The following is a 17,219-nucleotide window of genomic DNA, read 5'->3' as shown; positions in this document are numbered from 1 at the left end:
TGCTGTAGTAACCTCACTTTGCCCTCCATTGCCTCTCTTCAGTTCCCATACTGCAGAGATAATCCAGGATGGTGTTTTTGTGACATAATGCTTGCCACAACACACTGTTGAATTCTTCCCTAATTTTGGATATTTTACTCTGGCCTTTATTCAGGAAACCAGGAGTCAGATTATATAGTCGACTACTGTCCATTTAGACTGGAAACAACTCTCCCAAGATATTAGGTAGCAAGACCTGCCCACAGCTTTTTAATCAGAGATTGACAGTGCAATCCAATGCATGTTTGCTCAGAAGGAAGCCCAACTGAGTGTTACACACACACCCCTCCCTGGAAATACAATTGCAGCCTAAACCTAGCAACTTACATTTGCGAAGGGTATGTGTTTTCTTGTTCTTTCATTCTGCTTCAAGAAGCTTCTGCGCTTCTAGCTAAGAATTTTGTCTAATTTCAGATTTTGGCATTGCATGACTTCTGTAAAGTTCTCATTCAGAATCTTGAGTGCTAATTAGTTCTTTTGTTATGAATAATGGCCCTTAAGCATGTTTTCTCTCTGGCAGGGGAGGCAATGGGAGAGAGATGCATTTGCAAAGGTCCTTGAAGTTGTGATAAGGGTTGCCTGAGTGAAAGCGGATTAGACAGCATGCTGCTTTGAGGCAGATAAGTTGCCCAACACTAGCAGCTTCACAAACCTTTTGCTCCATTCTGCCCCTGGAGCTTCAGTTGTGAGAGCCTAATCAGGGTGAATTGGCTGCTTTTGTGCTGCAAGTATGCTTCTTTCTGTGTTGGGTTAGGCCAGGGGTCTGCAAAGTTTACCTTGCCTGAGCTGATTCACTCCAGCAGAGATCCCTCCGTGGGCTGGATTTTGTGTGTGTGTGATTATCTGTGTCTACGTAGACATGATTTCCGACATCTGCGTCTGCGCAGATGCAATTTTCGGCATCTGTGTAGATGTGATTTTCAGCATATGCGCAGACGCAATTTCTGGTGCAGCGGAAGTGAATCCCCATGCTGTGCTGCGCCGGTACTGCAGTGCGGGGGGGGGGTCTCGCCAAGCAGGTGGCTCAGTTTGGGGGCAGCTCGTGAAATGACCTCTGTGGGCCGCTTGTGGCCCATGGGCCTTAGGTTGCTGACCCCTGGGTTAGGCATTCACAAGCTAGCAGTTTTGTGTGTGGGTGAGCAGAGCCCACCTGTCTGGACAGAGTGAAATTACACCGTGCTCATAATTCCAATCAAGTCCAACATTTGCAGATGACAAGACTGACTTGCCACTGACGTGATGCAGTCACTTAGCTTGAATCTGAGGGCAAGTAAGTAGTTGAAGCTTCTATGGTGGGCTCAGTCAAAGCTTGCCTACTTGTTTTAGCAACCTCTGCTATCCCAACTACAAACAAGGTGCTCTTGTCACACAAGGCTTCAGTAATAAAAAAAGCACTTTATTTACATAAATTACAAAAGGTCACAAACTTTCCCACACAAAAAAACTACTTTAAACTTTTCCATTTTTTTAAACGGTATGTATCACAATAACACTTGCATCTTTAGATAAAATTCACATTCTCCTTACCCCATCCCACATCAAACATTTTGTTGTTGCAACAGCCCTGTCTTCCTCCCCTAAGAGCCTTCACCTTTCACAGTTTCCGACACGAAAGGGATCCCCAGCCTCTTATGGGCCTGTTTGCAAACTGATAGAAACTACTGAGCACAGTATACACAGTAATCTCTTCACAGACTGCTACTTACAAGCTTAATTTCAACAAAGGAAGCGGACCCTTTGTGTGCTGGGGAAAGCTTCATCATGCTGGCGATTCCTGTGGTAAAAAATAAAATGATAACCCTAAAAGATGAACCTTTCTATCATTTTGGTGAAAATGTTTCCCTTTCATCTAATGTTTTCTTCCTGAGGTGTCAAAATAGTATGCAACAAATAAGAGAAGTAGTTCCGAATGGTGGCTGTAATTATTACAGGAAGAACGATAATGTGGGCAGTTAAAGAGCTTAGTCTATCTGGGAATTTGATTGCCACCTGCTTGTACTCTCCTTTTGCTTGCTTTCTGGATAGTACTGAAACAAATAGCAGGGAGAACCAGGTTCATATCCTCACTCAGCCATGGAGCTCTCTAGGCGATCCTGGACCAGCCAATGTTTTTTTACCTAACTTCTACCTCACAGGCCGATTGCAAGGATAAAAATTGGGGAGAAGGAAGTCCATGTGTACCTCCTAGCAATGCTTAGGGGGGGAAATGGGATAATAATACAATAAAGAAGCAAGTGTAGCAGTCTGCCTGAAAACAGCTTGTGGTTCTCCAGGAATGCTTTCTGCACGACCCTTCCTTTCTTCTTCTATTGTTCTTTGCCACAAAGTGCATTCTTACATATACATTAATAATACAGTTTGAAAATCTTACAACGCACAGACCACTGTGGAGAGTAGACCAGATCCGATTTTGGCATGTCTTCCCCCTTTATCCAAAGTGGCTTCCAGCAATAGACTTCTGTGAATTTCAGATGTAAGACTCGCTGCTTAAATAACAACAGCAGAAAGCATTAGAAGAGAGGAATCAATAGAAGAACCCTATGGGTATATTCTGGAATCTTCAAGCAATGTAGGAACTTCTATACACAATTACAGCTGTTTTCTTTGTTAAAGCAGCAGACTAAATGGGATAGGAGCTGCATGCTTTTTCTTGTGATCCCATTTAACTGGATGGCGCTGGTCTGCTAAGGGGTGTTAGCAGCCACAGTTGTTCCTCCCACCTGCGGTTGGGCATTTATACTTTGGTACTTGAGACAAATGTTCCCTGCTAAGGCCAGATTGCCTCTGCCAAGTACAAGTATAGAGCAGTGTTTCACAATGTGCTCCCCCAGATGATGTTGGACTCCACCTCCTATCACCCCCTGAACATTGGCCATTCTGGTTGGGCCTGATGGGTGCTGATGAGTCCAGCAACATTTGGAAGGGTAGTTTCAAGTATTTGAGCAGGGGCTTACACATTCTTTAGTGGCGAGGTGTTTCTTTTTATAGGCCTCTATTGAGTCTCATAAACCGCAGTCTCATGTCCAAAAATGCAGGGAAAGATTTTCCTTGCATACTAATCGGTAGAATATCCACTCAGCATTTGCTGTAGGTCTCAGGTTCTAGGTAGGGACTGGGAACAACACTAAAAACCACTACCACTCAACATAGGCAATGCTGAGCTAGCTGAACCAATGGTCTGATTTAGTATAGGGCAACTTCCTATGTTCCTATTGGTTTAGAACAGGCATCCCCAAACTGCGGCCCTCCAGATGTTATGGCCTACAACTCCCATGATCCCTAGCTAAGAGGACCAGTGGTCAGGGATGATGGGAATTGTAGTCCAAAACATCTGGAGGGCCGAAGTTTGGGGATGCCTGGTTTAGAATAATATCTAGCCTGTTCATTTTCTGGTTCAGAATTTTGCACACAGATTCAGCCCCAGAAAGTTACTACAATGAGATGTTAAAAAGCAGACCTGATCGATTAAAGATATATTCATGCAAAATCCTTTTTTTTTTAGGAGGGGATGAGGAAATATCTTTCTTCATCTTGCTGCAACAAACAGGGCTATGACATGTGGCACCTTACACCATTTCACACCTGTTGTCAATATGGATGGCACAGGCGAGGCAGGTCCACGGTATAGTGTAGGTGCCTCAAATCATCACTTGCGGAAGAAATCTAGTATAGACATGCCATAGGTCTACTGCTTTATTTTTTTTAAAAAAAAATAGTGGCACTGACACAACATTTTAAATGGTATTCTATTAATTACGTCTTGCCTATAAAAAAACAAAACACTTCTACTGCGACTCATTAGAATACATTGCCTGGTTCAAACATTTACATTAATATATAGGAAATACTGCAATTGGCAAAAACCTCATAAACACCCAATTCCCTGTTTTCAGCGTCTTCACAAGTTTGAATAATGTAGGTGCCATTCTACTGATGGTTTCCAGCATGAGTTCACAATGGTAAAGTAATAGAGCGATTTTTAGCACTGCCTTTGAGTCCGTTTCGCAACTACCGGTATGAACTGGGACTCCAAACAGTATATTTTTTAAAAAAAGAATACTATCATTTGAAATGTTGATCTTCCTGGGATTGTGAGGTAGCTCCACCTTCCCCCAATGCTGTAGGGATAATTGTTCATTCCAGAGGCAAGAGAGGCCTGCAGCCTGTACGGCGGGGACGGGGACGGGGGACGGCGACGACATTGTCCTCCAAGCTTCTTGAAACTGTATAGAATGATTCTGTATAGTTTTGTTACGAACGGAATTGCTTTAGAGAAGTAAAATTGTGCTTCTGACTTGTTTTATTTTAGCTTCCCTTTATTATGAACAACTAAGGCCTTGAAGTGTTCCCCTTATGCCATCCATTTCCTAAGCTATAAAATTTGTCCAGGGGAGGGGGAAGCAAAGATCTGCCATAGCAAATGCATTGTATCTCATCTTAAGAGAGAATTACATGGGTGATTTCATTTTCCTCAGCTGCTAGGAATTCAATCGGCTCACAAAGAGAAACTTCAGCCCAAGTGATTGTCGAGCATCATAGATAAACAGAGGTGTATAAGAAAGACTTCACAAAGTTTGGTACTGCTTGATAGACAACTTTACCCATAAGTGAGAACTGGCAGGTGAGGAGAGGCGACGGTTTGGCAGAGCTCGGCTAGTGGCTAAGCGCATCATTTTGCAAAGCTGGAAGGCTTAGACCAGTATTGAGCTTTGGATATGAGACCTACTGGTCCTAAGCATACATATGGGGTGTTTTTTATGCTTCCAGGAAGAGGTTACATTCCGCAGTATATAGTAGGCGTTTCTGGATTTGTGTACGGAATTAAATGTAAAGGAGTCGAAGTAATTAATGTTGCGTTGATGAGTTCAGTGCAGAGTTGGGAACCTTTTTGTAAATTGCTATTTTCCATTTTAGTGGTCCTTCATTAAGACTCCTCATGTATGTCTCAATCGATGTCAATCTACAAACCAGGTCCACTGTGTGAATTGACATTCAAGAAATGGAGGGAGGGTTACTGTTTGTTATATTCTGAAAAACTTGAGAAACCTAATAGCAAAACGGAAGTATCATTTGCCTTATTTGCTAACAAAAATGGATGGGACTCAGGACTCAATGTTTTAACGTAGAGTAAACCCCGGGGTACTCAAAACCAGGCATGTTTGTTGTAAAGAAGTGAAAGATGAGTGCCAAAGTTGCTGCCAGATGTGGGGGTCTCTGACCCTTTATGGACCACCACCAGAAGCTTAGGATTCAGTGCTACTATCTTGGTTTTCATTGAGAAGAAGCCCTGGCTAGCTCAGAGATGGCAAGCTGTCTCCTTTCACAAACAAAAGAGGGCTGGCAGGCCCCTTTGGCAGTGGTGCAAAGGATTCTTACATCATGCCCCCCTTGTTCACCGTGCCTCTAGTTTCATCCTGACAGCCTTAGGGAGTCCTCCTAGGTCAAAGGTCCTTCAAAAGCTGGAGTCAGCCTTCAGGTGAATCTCCCCTCTCCCTTTCCTTTCCTTTTGGTCATGCATGTAGCACTTTCTTCATGCTAACATTTTAGAGGAGAGGAGAGTTTACACTGCAACTACAGAGTACCGTACATAGAAAAAAGAAGTCCATATTTGCAGGGGACAGTCAATTTTCCCCCTTTTCACTGTGGGGATGTGCTTCTTGTAGGAAATCATCTAAGATATGTCTGTCTTCGTTTTTGACTCAAGGTCACATTTTTGCCAACAACTTGCTGTTTCCCCTGTGATAGTCTGCTAGGGGATTTTCACTTCAAAACAGCATCGTTTAGAATAAGTAGAAGATCTCTCTGTTGATGGCAATGAGGTTCGGAAAGGTTTCTGGAACCACACTAAATAGTCTGGTGCCCTGGTTATACTGTGAAATCTGTATATCAACTGTACAATTTACTATGACTGCTTATAACAGGTTACTGTTAGCGTAGCTAATAACTGACAATGTGAGTTTGCACCAAAATATTCAGCACCATATATACTTTGGCCTGAAGTGTTTTCCATTGGAATCCTCCAGTGCTATTTATATAAAGCAAGAGTCTAGGTAATTATGAGCTACTTTCAAGAGCTGTATGACTGGTATTGACAAAGGGAATCTTCCTTCCAGTCTATTCAAGAGTGCTAGCAATCTGTCCATCATACTCCTTATAACACTGAGCAGTTTTGCTACTCGAGTGGTCTAGGCTTGAAGGATATAACTAAGATGATAAGAAGAGCCTGCTAGATGAGGCCGATGGCCCATATAGCCCAGCATCCTGCTCTCATAATAGTCAACCAGATGCCTATGTAAAGCCCACAAGCAGCACATGAATGCCACATTCCTCTGCCCACCTGCAACTCTCATCAACAGGTATTCAGAGGCATTTCTCTTTCTAGGTCAAGAGCAGCCTTGGTACCCTCCAACCAACTTGGTACCCTCCAAGTTTTGGACTTTCCTGGTCATTTGCCAGGTGGTTGTGAATGATGAACATTGGAGTCCAGAACATCTGAAAGGTACTCGGTTCAGAAAGGCTGCTCTCAACCAAGGCCCTAATATTCTCCAAGTAACCTGGAAAAAATATGGAGAAACTTGACTCTGGAGACATGCTGGCAAAATGGTCTCTAAATCAGGCTTGTGCAACAGGTGATCTACTGGTAGATCGTGGGGTGTTCCTGGTAGATCCTGGTTGACCTCTGGCAACCTCAGCAATCTCCTTACAAAAAAGCCAAAAAAACCCCACCAACTTTGGCTTCCTAAAAAAAGCTCCACAACTTTGGCTTTCTAAAAAAAAAAGCTCCACAGCTCTGGGTAGATCACTGCCAGTCTTTTTACGACAAGGGGTAGATCACTGCCAGTTTTTTTTAATACTGTGAGTAGATCACAGTCTATTGGGAGTTGGCCATCCCTGATATAAATAAATCACCTTCCTACACTTTCCATGGTCTTATCACTTGCTGTTTTTTCATGAATTCTCATTGCAAGGGAGTCATGGGCAACTTACAACCGCCAGGAGCAGCTCCTCAATGCCTTCCACATGTGCTGTATCAGGAAGATTTGGGGCATCAAACAAAGATGTGCCCTTCCAAGCCCACATTCCCAGTAGGTTTGCACTCCTGTCTTTCATGACATCTCTGCTGGCTTAGCCATGTCTGCAGAATGGAAGGTGGCTCTAGGCACCAGGCCTGTTGGCAGACCAACTCTGCTTTACAAAAATCTCTGCAAATGTGACATAAAGGCTGGCAACATTAAACCCACCATATGGGAATCCCTTGCAGACGACCGCAGTGTCTGGAGACAGTTGGGATGTGTATCCATAGCAGTGACCAGAGGAGGAATGACTGCTGGGAGGAGAGCAGAGAAAAGAAATTCCATGTTGCACCTGTAGCAGCACAGCCAGACACCTTCACCTGCCCCAGCTGCAACAAAACATGTCTCTCCCATATTGGTCTCTACAGCCACAGCAGCTGCTGTAACCTTCTAACCGTGACTTCACCCACAAAGGTGCATTCCTCCATTGTCTCCTGAGGCAGATGGATGCCAACCGAGGAATAATACTGGACTCATCTGGGATGTGTGTTTTCTTTGCCTCATCTTGTTTTGTTCTGCAGAGCGGCATATAAGATATAACTCACTATTTTGTTAAAAACCAGGTGTGTGGTTCTATTTCTCTTCTCAGATATCATCACAGGAGCATTTTGTCAATTCATTTCAGGAAGCTTCTCACAGAGATTATGCTTGCAAACAGCTGGTAGACATGTTACAAATATATGTTTGTTTGGAGTCATTGCAAGTATCAGTGTGTGCCACTAGGTTTTTAAAACGTGAGGAGATTCTATCCCATCTTTTCAATCCATAGCACCATGGATTCCTTGGTATTTTTTCAGAGTTGTAATATTGATCCTCCCTCTTAACAGCAAAGTATTGTATACATTGAGGAAAAGTTTGAGGGAATGCAGTTTGTTATAAACAACAACCACAACAACCACCAGCAGCTTCACCGTTCCTTTTCAAGTGTAGACAAGAGAAAGGAATATATGTGGATTCTTCATTTTCACCCCAGTAATCTGATAGGGAATCAGTCTTGTATCCATATCATATGAGCAACATCATGGGCCTCTTCACAGATACATTCTCAGCTGTGCCAAAGTTTCCTTGCATCTCTAGACTGGTGCTGGACTTTGGGGGCAATCTCTGTTCTCTTGCTTTTTCCTTGGAAAAACTTGTTCGATGAATAGGCATGGGGAACAGGGTTTTTCTCTCTCTTTTTAGCAAACGAGGCCCAGTGGGAAAGAAGAAGGCATGTGTTCATAGGGAGTGAGCACAGAGGCAACATACGGTAACTAACAGAGAACACAGAGGCATTCACAAGGATGATGTTGTGGAGTCCACCACTTCACGGCCATTACACACTGTTGGCACAAATTGAGAAGATGACCCTGTGGAGCAGAGAACAGAAGGAGGTTTCAATGCATAGCAGTTTTTAACAATCCTGCACTTACCCAAACACTACGATCTGCAAACCACCACTCCATCTCACCTGGTGATGCTGAGTCCCCATGCATCATAGCTGAGCTGCCAATCACCCCCTATTTTCAGCCATCTCAAATTCTAGCACATCAGCTCTAACACAATCATACTGCATCAATACATTTCATTGAGGTTCATCACTGATGAACAAGTCAACACTGAGTTGACTTGTTCAGAGCTTTTATTTATATACCATGCAATATGCACAGCTCTGTCTTCATCATAAGATAGGTAAAGGACCCCTGCATGGTTAAGCCCAATCAAAGGCGACTAAGGGGTGCGGCGCTCATCTCACTTTTCAGGCCAAGGGAGCTGGCATTCGTCCGCAGACAGCTTTCTGGGTTATGTGACCAGCATGACTAAACCACTTCTGGTGCAATAGAACACCGTGATGTAAGCCAGAGCGCACACACTGCCTGTGGGCTTCTCGGGGCACTGATTGGTTGGAGTGAGGGAGTCGTCCAATGGTCAGGGATAATGGGAGTTTCCCTCAGATCTGATACAGCAAAGCGCTGCTTATATGAAAATCCTGATCACATGTTGTCTCTGTGCAAATGGACACAAGTAGCAAGGGAATGCAATATGCTGTTTGTCACCACATTTTCTTGTAGCATATATTGCCACTGAGAAGTAGCAGATCTAGCAATAACACACCCTTTTGTTAGAACTTGGACACAGCTAAGAAAAATTACGGTATTATTAGGAGAGTAGAAGATTCGCCACACTCCATGGCCTGTTTTGGACTATCATTCTAGGCCTCTGGAAACCATTGCCTTAGGAAGCCAACAATGGGTGCCAGGATCAAGTCCTCTTCCCCTCTCGCATGCCAACCTTGGTGTGGAGGTTTTGGCTTGTTTTAAATTGGAGTTCCTCATGACATCTGAACCAGGAAAACAAGCCCAAGCCAAACTGGTTTCCTGCTTTTGAAACCGAGTTGTAATGGCTGAACTGCAGGCCCCATGGCATTTCTACCCAAGTGTACCTTCACAGGGGAACAGGGAATAAATGCTCTGTGTCATTAATAGAAATGCGTTCTTGGCTTATCTATACTGTTTGCATACTGCAAAGTATAACATGCACAATGCTGATTAGCAAAACCAAGCTGTCTTTGTAGCCATGTACTTTACCATAAACACACAAGTTTATACCTGTGCCAAAATCAGTAGCCTTAGATTTGGATGTTTCACTCCCTCAAATTATTTTGTTTGTCACCAGGTGTTTCCAGATTACGGTGGGAGAAGCTTAATTTGCAAATGGATAGTTGGGAATAGGTTTGTTCATTTGCTTATCAGATTATCCCTGGAAAGGGTGGGTCCAGATTAAATGGTGGGGTGGGGTGGGGGCGGGCATGTGGGCAATTCAACAAACTAGCATGCATAGGAGGAGCTCCAATCCTACAATAAAGACCCATCTCGAAGCACCCACCTTCATGGGTGAATAACTGTGTTAGAATCTCATGGGAAATGGTGCATTTGCATAGGAACAGTGGATCAGCTGCAGAACATGGTAGACTTGGAACAGACAAGATGAAGTATTTCATCACAAAACACAACTGGGGGTGTTATTCACTTTTATTCTTATGCTATGTATTTTATGTTTTTATGTTGTAAACTACCCTGTGATATTTGGATGAAAGGCGGTGTATAAATTTAATAAAACAAAATAAATAAATAATAGCTTATAAAGTTCTGGTTACAGGTAGGTAGCCGTGTTGGTCTGGATCGAAGTAAAATAAAATAAAATAAAATAAAAAAATAAAAAAACCTCGGAACCTCGGCCAGGAACTTTCTATCTTCTACCCAAAATACACAAACCAGGAAACCCAGGACGCCCCATCATCTCAGGTATTGGCACCATTACAGTGGGTGTTTCCGGCTATATGGACTCTGTTCTGAAACCATATGCTATCAGTGCTCCCAGCTACGTACGTGACACCACAGATTTTCTGAGGAAAATACAATATTTGAACAATCTTCCTAACAATACTATACTAGCCACTATGGATGTGGAATCTCTATATACCAACATCCCACACAATGATGGTTTACAAGCCATAAGGAACACCATTTCAGATATAACCACAGCGGACTTTGCTACCAAACTCTGCCACTTTGTCCTTACCCACAACCACTTCAAATTTGGTGATGACCTGTTCCTCCAGATCAGCGGCACAGCCATGGGCACCCGCATGGCCCCACAGTATGCCAACATCTTCATGGCAGATTTAGAACAACGTTTCCTTAACTCCTACCCACTCAAACCTCTCCTGTACCTGCGATACATTGACGATATTTTTATTATCTGGACACATGGACAACAGACCCTGGAAACCTTCCACCAGACATTCAATGACTTTCACCCCACCATCAACCTAACAATGAACCAATCTATGCAAGAAATACATTTTTTGGACACTACTATAAAAATACAGGATGGACATATAGACACCACCTTATACAGAAAACCAACTGACCGACAAACATATCTACATGCTTCTAGCTACCATCCCAAACATACCAAACAATCCATCGTATACAGCCAGGCCTTACGTTACAACCGCATCTGTTCCAACTCTACAGACAGAGAATCTCACCTAAGAGATCTACAGCAAACCTTTTTAGAACTAAAATATCCACCTGATGAAGTTAAACAACAGATCAACAGAGCCAGACAGATACCTAGAGAGAACCTGCTGCAAGACAGACCCAAAAAAGAAAATAACAGAACACCACTAGTCATCACATACAGCTCCCAAGCTAAAACAGTACAACGCATCATCAGAGATCTACAGCCTCTCCTGGACAATGACAGCTCCCTTTCTCAAGCTCTGGGAGGAAGACCTTTCATTGCCTACAGACAGCCACCCAATCTTAAACAACTCCTCACCCACAATAATACAACCACCAGACTTAACATGGACACTGGTACCAGAGCCTGCAATAAACCCAGATGCCAACTTTGCTGCCACATACACCCAGACAACACCATTACTGGCCCCAACAACATCCAACATACCATCTCAGGACTATTTAATTGCTCATCTTCTAACATTGTGTATGCCATCAAATGCCAACAGTGCCCTTCAGCTCTCTATATTGGACAAACAGGCCAAACCCTACGCCAAAGGATAAATGGACATAAATCTGACATCAGGAACCAGAAGACAGAAAAACCAGTAGGAGAACACTTCAATCTCCCAGGACATTCTATACAAGACCTCAAAGTAGCTGTCTTACTACAAAAGAATTTCAGAAATAGACTGGAAAGAGAAGTTGCTGAATTGCAACTTATCACCAAGCTCAAAACCATGGAGGGACCTGGTTTGAACAGAGATATCGGATTTTTATCTCATTATACATGATAAGCGATCTTCAGCCATCTCAACCCTTGCTTTTTCATGCAAAACCATTTGCAGTCGTTTGCGGTAATCAACAGCTATCAGTCAGTCAATCACCCATTTCCACCACCCTTCTGAGTGATCCCCCCTCCCCATCCCCACCCCTCCCCACCCCTTCTCTACATAAGTGCCTGGAAACTTCCATTTCACTGTATCTGAAGAAGTGTGCATGCACACGAAAGCTCATACCAAAATAAAAACTTAGTTGGTCTTTAAGGTGCTACTGAAGGAATTTTTTTAATAGCTTATAAAGTTCATCACCACTGTGTGGTGATGGGAAGTAGCTTAGATGTTGTAAATAAGGATTGAATAAATTCATGAATCCATCAATCGCTATTAGGCCCCTATATATAAGGGTCTGGTGACTTCTCTTTCAGTGTATCTGAAGAAATGTGGATGCACACAAAAGCTCATACCAACGACAAACTTAGTTGGTCTCTAAGGTGCTACTGGAAGGATTTATTTTATTTTATTAGGCCCCAATGAGCCATTCAGAATGCAGAGAACAGCACCTAGGGGGAAATCCTATGTTACTCACCATGTGAGTGGCTGGAGCTTGCAGCGGTCACACTAAAACGGTTGGTGGAAACACGATGGCTGGCGACATTCTTCTGGGGCTGGAAGAGGATGATATGTAACTTGGGAGTAAAGAGGCAACCAAGGACCACTGTGCCACTGAGGCTAACAGAGATACACATGGTGGTGGTCTGGACCTGTGCAGAGGCAAAGAGAGAAAAACAGTGCATCAATCTGTAAGGTAAAGAAAGAAAGAAAGAAAAAGAAAGTGTGGTGTTTACATGTGTCCATACTTATGTACCCCCGCACATAGGAACTACCCAAGTACAGTGGTACCTCGGTTTAAGTACACAATTGGTTCCGGAAGTCTGTACTTAACCTGAAGTGTACTTAACCAGAAGCAAACTTTCCCATTGAAAGTAATGGAAAGTGAATTAACCCGTTCCAGGCGGGTCCGCGGAGTACTTAAACTGAAAGTACTCAAACCGAAGCGTACTTAAACCAAGGTATGACTGTACACGCTTCCAACTGGCAGAGAATTAGGCAAGTACCATTTGATTCTAAACTAGAAGAAGCATAATCTTCACTCAGTAAATCTTCCCAAATTGTATAAACCTATGCAATGCACTCTGAGGAGTTCTTCAGTCTCTCCTACCAACCATCATTCTCTTGTTTTCCTAAGGGTATGTGCATTTCTGAAGGTTTCTTTCAAGGTTTGGCTTCTTTGGCATGTGGGCAAAAGTCATACCTTACTAACCCAATGTATTTACAGTGCTGGTCGCTTAACTTTAAAAAAGGACACGGGGAAAATTAAAAGGGCAACCCAATCACATTCTTGAAAATAAAACAAATGAAAAAAGTTGTTTCCGCCTAGGGCTGGACATGTATTGGGTCCCTTGTCAGCAGTCTAACTAAGACTAACCGATTTAAGCTGCTATCTTATAGGTGCTTGCCAGATGATGGAACAAACCCCATGAAATTCAGTGGGGCTTACTTCTGAGTAGACATGTGTAGGAGTGTACAGTTATAAAACCACACTTGTCCATATAAGGTTATGTCACACTAAACAAGTTAGTTAGTTGTCAGTGTAGCCTGAAGTAATAGGAGTGTAGCCCATGAAATCCTGAAACATATCCTTCAGGAATGCAATCCCATAGATCCCTACTCAGAATTAAGCCTCATTTAATTAAGTGGAAGTCATGTATTAGTATATATTTGATGGTTTCAGCTATAGGCTTATGTCCCTGCATATATTTTAAGTCATGTGTGCCTCACCTTTTGCTCTCTCATTTCTTATTGTTGTTCTCTTATCTGTCTGTATTATCACAAATATCTGGACAACCAGATTTATCATTTCTTCCTGTGAATGTAGGATTCACATGCTGCCCTTGGTTTGGCTCAATTTAATTTTTATGTTTGTGTCATGAAGTTCTATTTTGTTATTTGGATTACATGGATATTTTTTTATTTTATTTTTTTAAATCAACTTTAAAATGTTTTACTTTATCTCCCTTGTTGCAATCTAGTTCTACGTACACTAACTCATTGGCTTCCATAAGGTGCGGAAGAAGTTGAAATTCTGCCTTTGGATTGCTAAGAAACAAGCATGCTGTCTTCTGATAAAATTAATATACTGGTACCTCTGCAGTTTTTGCACTCAGTACATTCCCCATACTGATGGAAGACAACTCCCATGGCATATAAATGGATTTAATATAACAAATGAGAAATATGAATTGAAAGTTATTATCACAAAGACTCAGGAACTGTCAAGAGATTCAGCTGATTTCGTGAACATATACATATATATTTCTTAAACAAAATGAATCCTTCAACAGATTAAGGAATTACCAAGATGAGTGTGTAGAAAGAGAAAGCTAGTCTTAATGAAAAAAAGCTAATGATCTCAACTACCAGTTGGTTCCTCTCCATAGCTGCCAAGTTATCCCTTTTTTAAAGGGATTTTCCCTTATGCTGAATAGGCTTCCTCGCGAGAAAACTTGGCAGCTATGTTCCTCTCGTGAGACACATCAACACTAGGGTTGCCAGACTCAATAGTGGACAGGACCTCTGTGCCTTTAATTGCCCTGCTCTCTTTTGAGTCTGGAAACCTTAAAGAGAAACCAGCAGACCCTGGTTTATCTATTTAATGATAATTATGAACCAGTTTGGAAGGAGATAAAGAAAGATCTAGAAACATGGAATAGAATGAAGTTGTTGTTCCTCGGAAGAATAGCAGCAGTCAAGATTAATGTATTACCCAAGATGTTATTCCTATTTCAAATGATACCTATAATCAAAGGGACAGGACAATTCAAAGAATGGCAGAAAATTTTGTCAAGATTTGTCTGGCAGGGGAAGAAGCCAAGAATAAAATATAAAATTTTGGTTGATAGAAAAGAAAGAGGTGGATTCTCTATGCCAGACTTGAGGATATACTGTGAAGCGTCCTGTCTCTGTTGGATAAAAGAATGGATAACATTGGGAATAGATAACACTGGGAAATACGGATTTACTAGATTTAGAAGGTTATGACAACAGATTTGGTTGGCATGGATATCTCTGGTATGATAAAAAAAAAGAGTTCACAAAGGTTTCACAAATCATGTGATAAGAAGGTCTTTATATGAGGTGTGGGAAAGAAATAAACTGCTGTTAGAAACAAAGACCCCCATGGTGGATTTCACCAGTGGCGGTATTGACGGTTAAAAAATAAATATGGAGAGGAGGAGGGCCACGTACGAGGAGATTTTGATGAAATCAGACAAGGGATGGAAGTTGAAACCATATGATGAGATAAAAGATGTTTTGACTGGATGGTTGCAATATCACCAAGTTAATGATGTTTTAACAAGTGATTTAAAAAAAAGGTTTTGAAGATAAAAGGTCCAAATTTCAAATATATTTGTTGGAAGGCAGAGTGAAATTGTTGTCAAAAATGTATGATTTGTTGTTAGAATGGTATACGAAAGATGAATTAACAAAAGATGTGATGATAAAATGGGCAAAGGATTTTGGGCATAATATTGAATATGTTGCGTGGTTGAAATTATGGAATCAAACATTGAAGTTTACTGCATGCACTGCCTTGAAAGAAAATGTAATGAAGATGATGTACAGATGGTACTTAACACCAGTAAAATTAGCTAAGATGTATAGAATGAGTAGTAAAGTATGCTGGAAATGTAAGGATAAAGAGGGTGAATTTTATCATATGTGGTGGACATGCGAAAAAGTTAAAAGATTTTGGGAAATGATATATAATGAACTGAAAAAGATTTTTAGATACACCTTTCCCAAAAAATTGGAAGCTTTTTTATTAGGACTCATAGGAGATGAGATTGTAAAAGGAGATCAAAAATTATTTATCATAGAATCATAGAGTTGGAAGAGACCACAAGGGCCATCCAGTCCAACCCCCTGCCAAGCAGGAAACACCATCAAAGCATTCTTGACATATGCCTGTCAAGCCTCTGTTTAAAGACCTCCAAAGAAGGAGACTCCACCACACTCCTTGGTAGCAAATTCCACTGCCGAACAGCTCTTACTGTCAGGAAGTTCTTCCTAATGTTTAGGTGGAATCTTCTTTCTTGTAGCTTGAATCCATTGCTCCGTGTCCGCTTCTCTGGAGCAGCAGAAAACAATCTTTCTCCCTCCTCCATATGACATCCTTTCATATATTTGAACATGGCTATCATATCACCCCTTAACCTTCTCTTCTCCAGGCTAAACATACCCAGCTCCCTAAGCCGTTCCTCATAAGGCATAGTTTCCAGGCCTTTGACCATTTTGGTTGCCCTCCTCTGGACACGTTCCAGTTTTTCAGTATCCTTCTTGAACTGTGGTGCCCAGAACTGGACACAGTACTCCAGGTGAGGTCTGACCAGAGCAGAATACAGTGGTATTATTACTTCCCTTGATCTAGATGCTATACTCCTATTGATGCAGCCCAGAATTGCATTGGCTTTTTTAGCTGCTGCATCACACTGCTAACTCATGTCAAGTTTGTGGTCTACCAAGACTCCTAGATCCTTTTCACATGTACTGCTCTCAAGCCAGGTGTCACCCATCCTGTATTTGTGCCTTTCATTTTTTCTGCCCAAGTGTAGCACCTTACATTTCTCCTTGTTAAAATACATCTTGTTTGCTTTGGCCCAGTTGTCTAATCTGTTAAGGTCATTTTGAAGTGTGTTCCTGTCCTCTGGGGGTGTTAGCCACCGCTCCCAATTTGGTGTCGTCTGCAAACTTGCTCAGGATGCCCTCAAGCCCATCATCCAAGTCATTGATAAAGATGTTGAATAAGACTGGGCCCAAGACAGAACCCTGTGGCACCCCACTAGTCACTACTCTCCAGGATGAGGAGGAGCCATTGATGAGCAGCCTTTGGGTTCGGTCAGTAAGCCAGTTACAAATCCACTGAATGGTAGCATTGTCTAGCCCGCATTTAACCAGCTTCTTTACAAGAATATCATGGGGCACCTTGTCAAAGGCCTTGCTGAAATCAAGATAGGCTACATCCACAGCATTCCCTTCATCTACCAGGCTTGTAATTCTGTCAAAAAATGAGATCAGATTAGTCTGACATGACCTATTTTTCAGAAACCCATGCTGACTTTTAGTGATCACAGAGTTTCTTTCTAGGTGCTCACAGACTGCTTAATGATCTGCTCTAGAATCTTTCCTGGTATTGATGTCAGGCTGACTGGGCGGTAATTGTTTGGGTCCTCTCTTTTCCCCTTTTTGAAAATAGGGAC

General features: G+C 42.2%; 1 protein-coding gene across 1 annotated transcript in view; it reads right to left on the bottom strand.

Moving 5' to 3' along the window:
• Nucleotides 1-8,387: 8,387 nt before the first annotated feature.
• GRM2 (glutamate metabotropic receptor 2) overlaps nt 8,388-17,219 on the bottom strand; it is a 42,666-nt gene continuing 33,834 nt past the window's right edge. Inside the window, exons 4-5 of the mRNA XM_035108061.3 lie at nt 12,488-12,662; nt 8,388-8,461 (exon numbers count right to left, since the gene is read on the bottom strand). Of these exons, the coding sequence (XP_034963952.2) occupies nt 8,388-8,461; nt 12,488-12,662 (249 nt within the window). The remainder of the gene's footprint in view (nt 8,462-12,487; nt 12,663-17,219) is intronic.

This window comes from Zootoca vivipara, chromosome 2 (genome assembly GCF_965207765.1).
Source record: "Zootoca vivipara chromosome 2, rZooViv2.hap1.1, whole genome shotgun sequence".
Lineage (NCBI taxonomy): Eukaryota > Metazoa > Chordata > Lepidosauria > Squamata > Lacertidae > Zootoca > Zootoca vivipara.
This window is presented reverse-complemented; position numbering and strand designations above follow the sequence as displayed.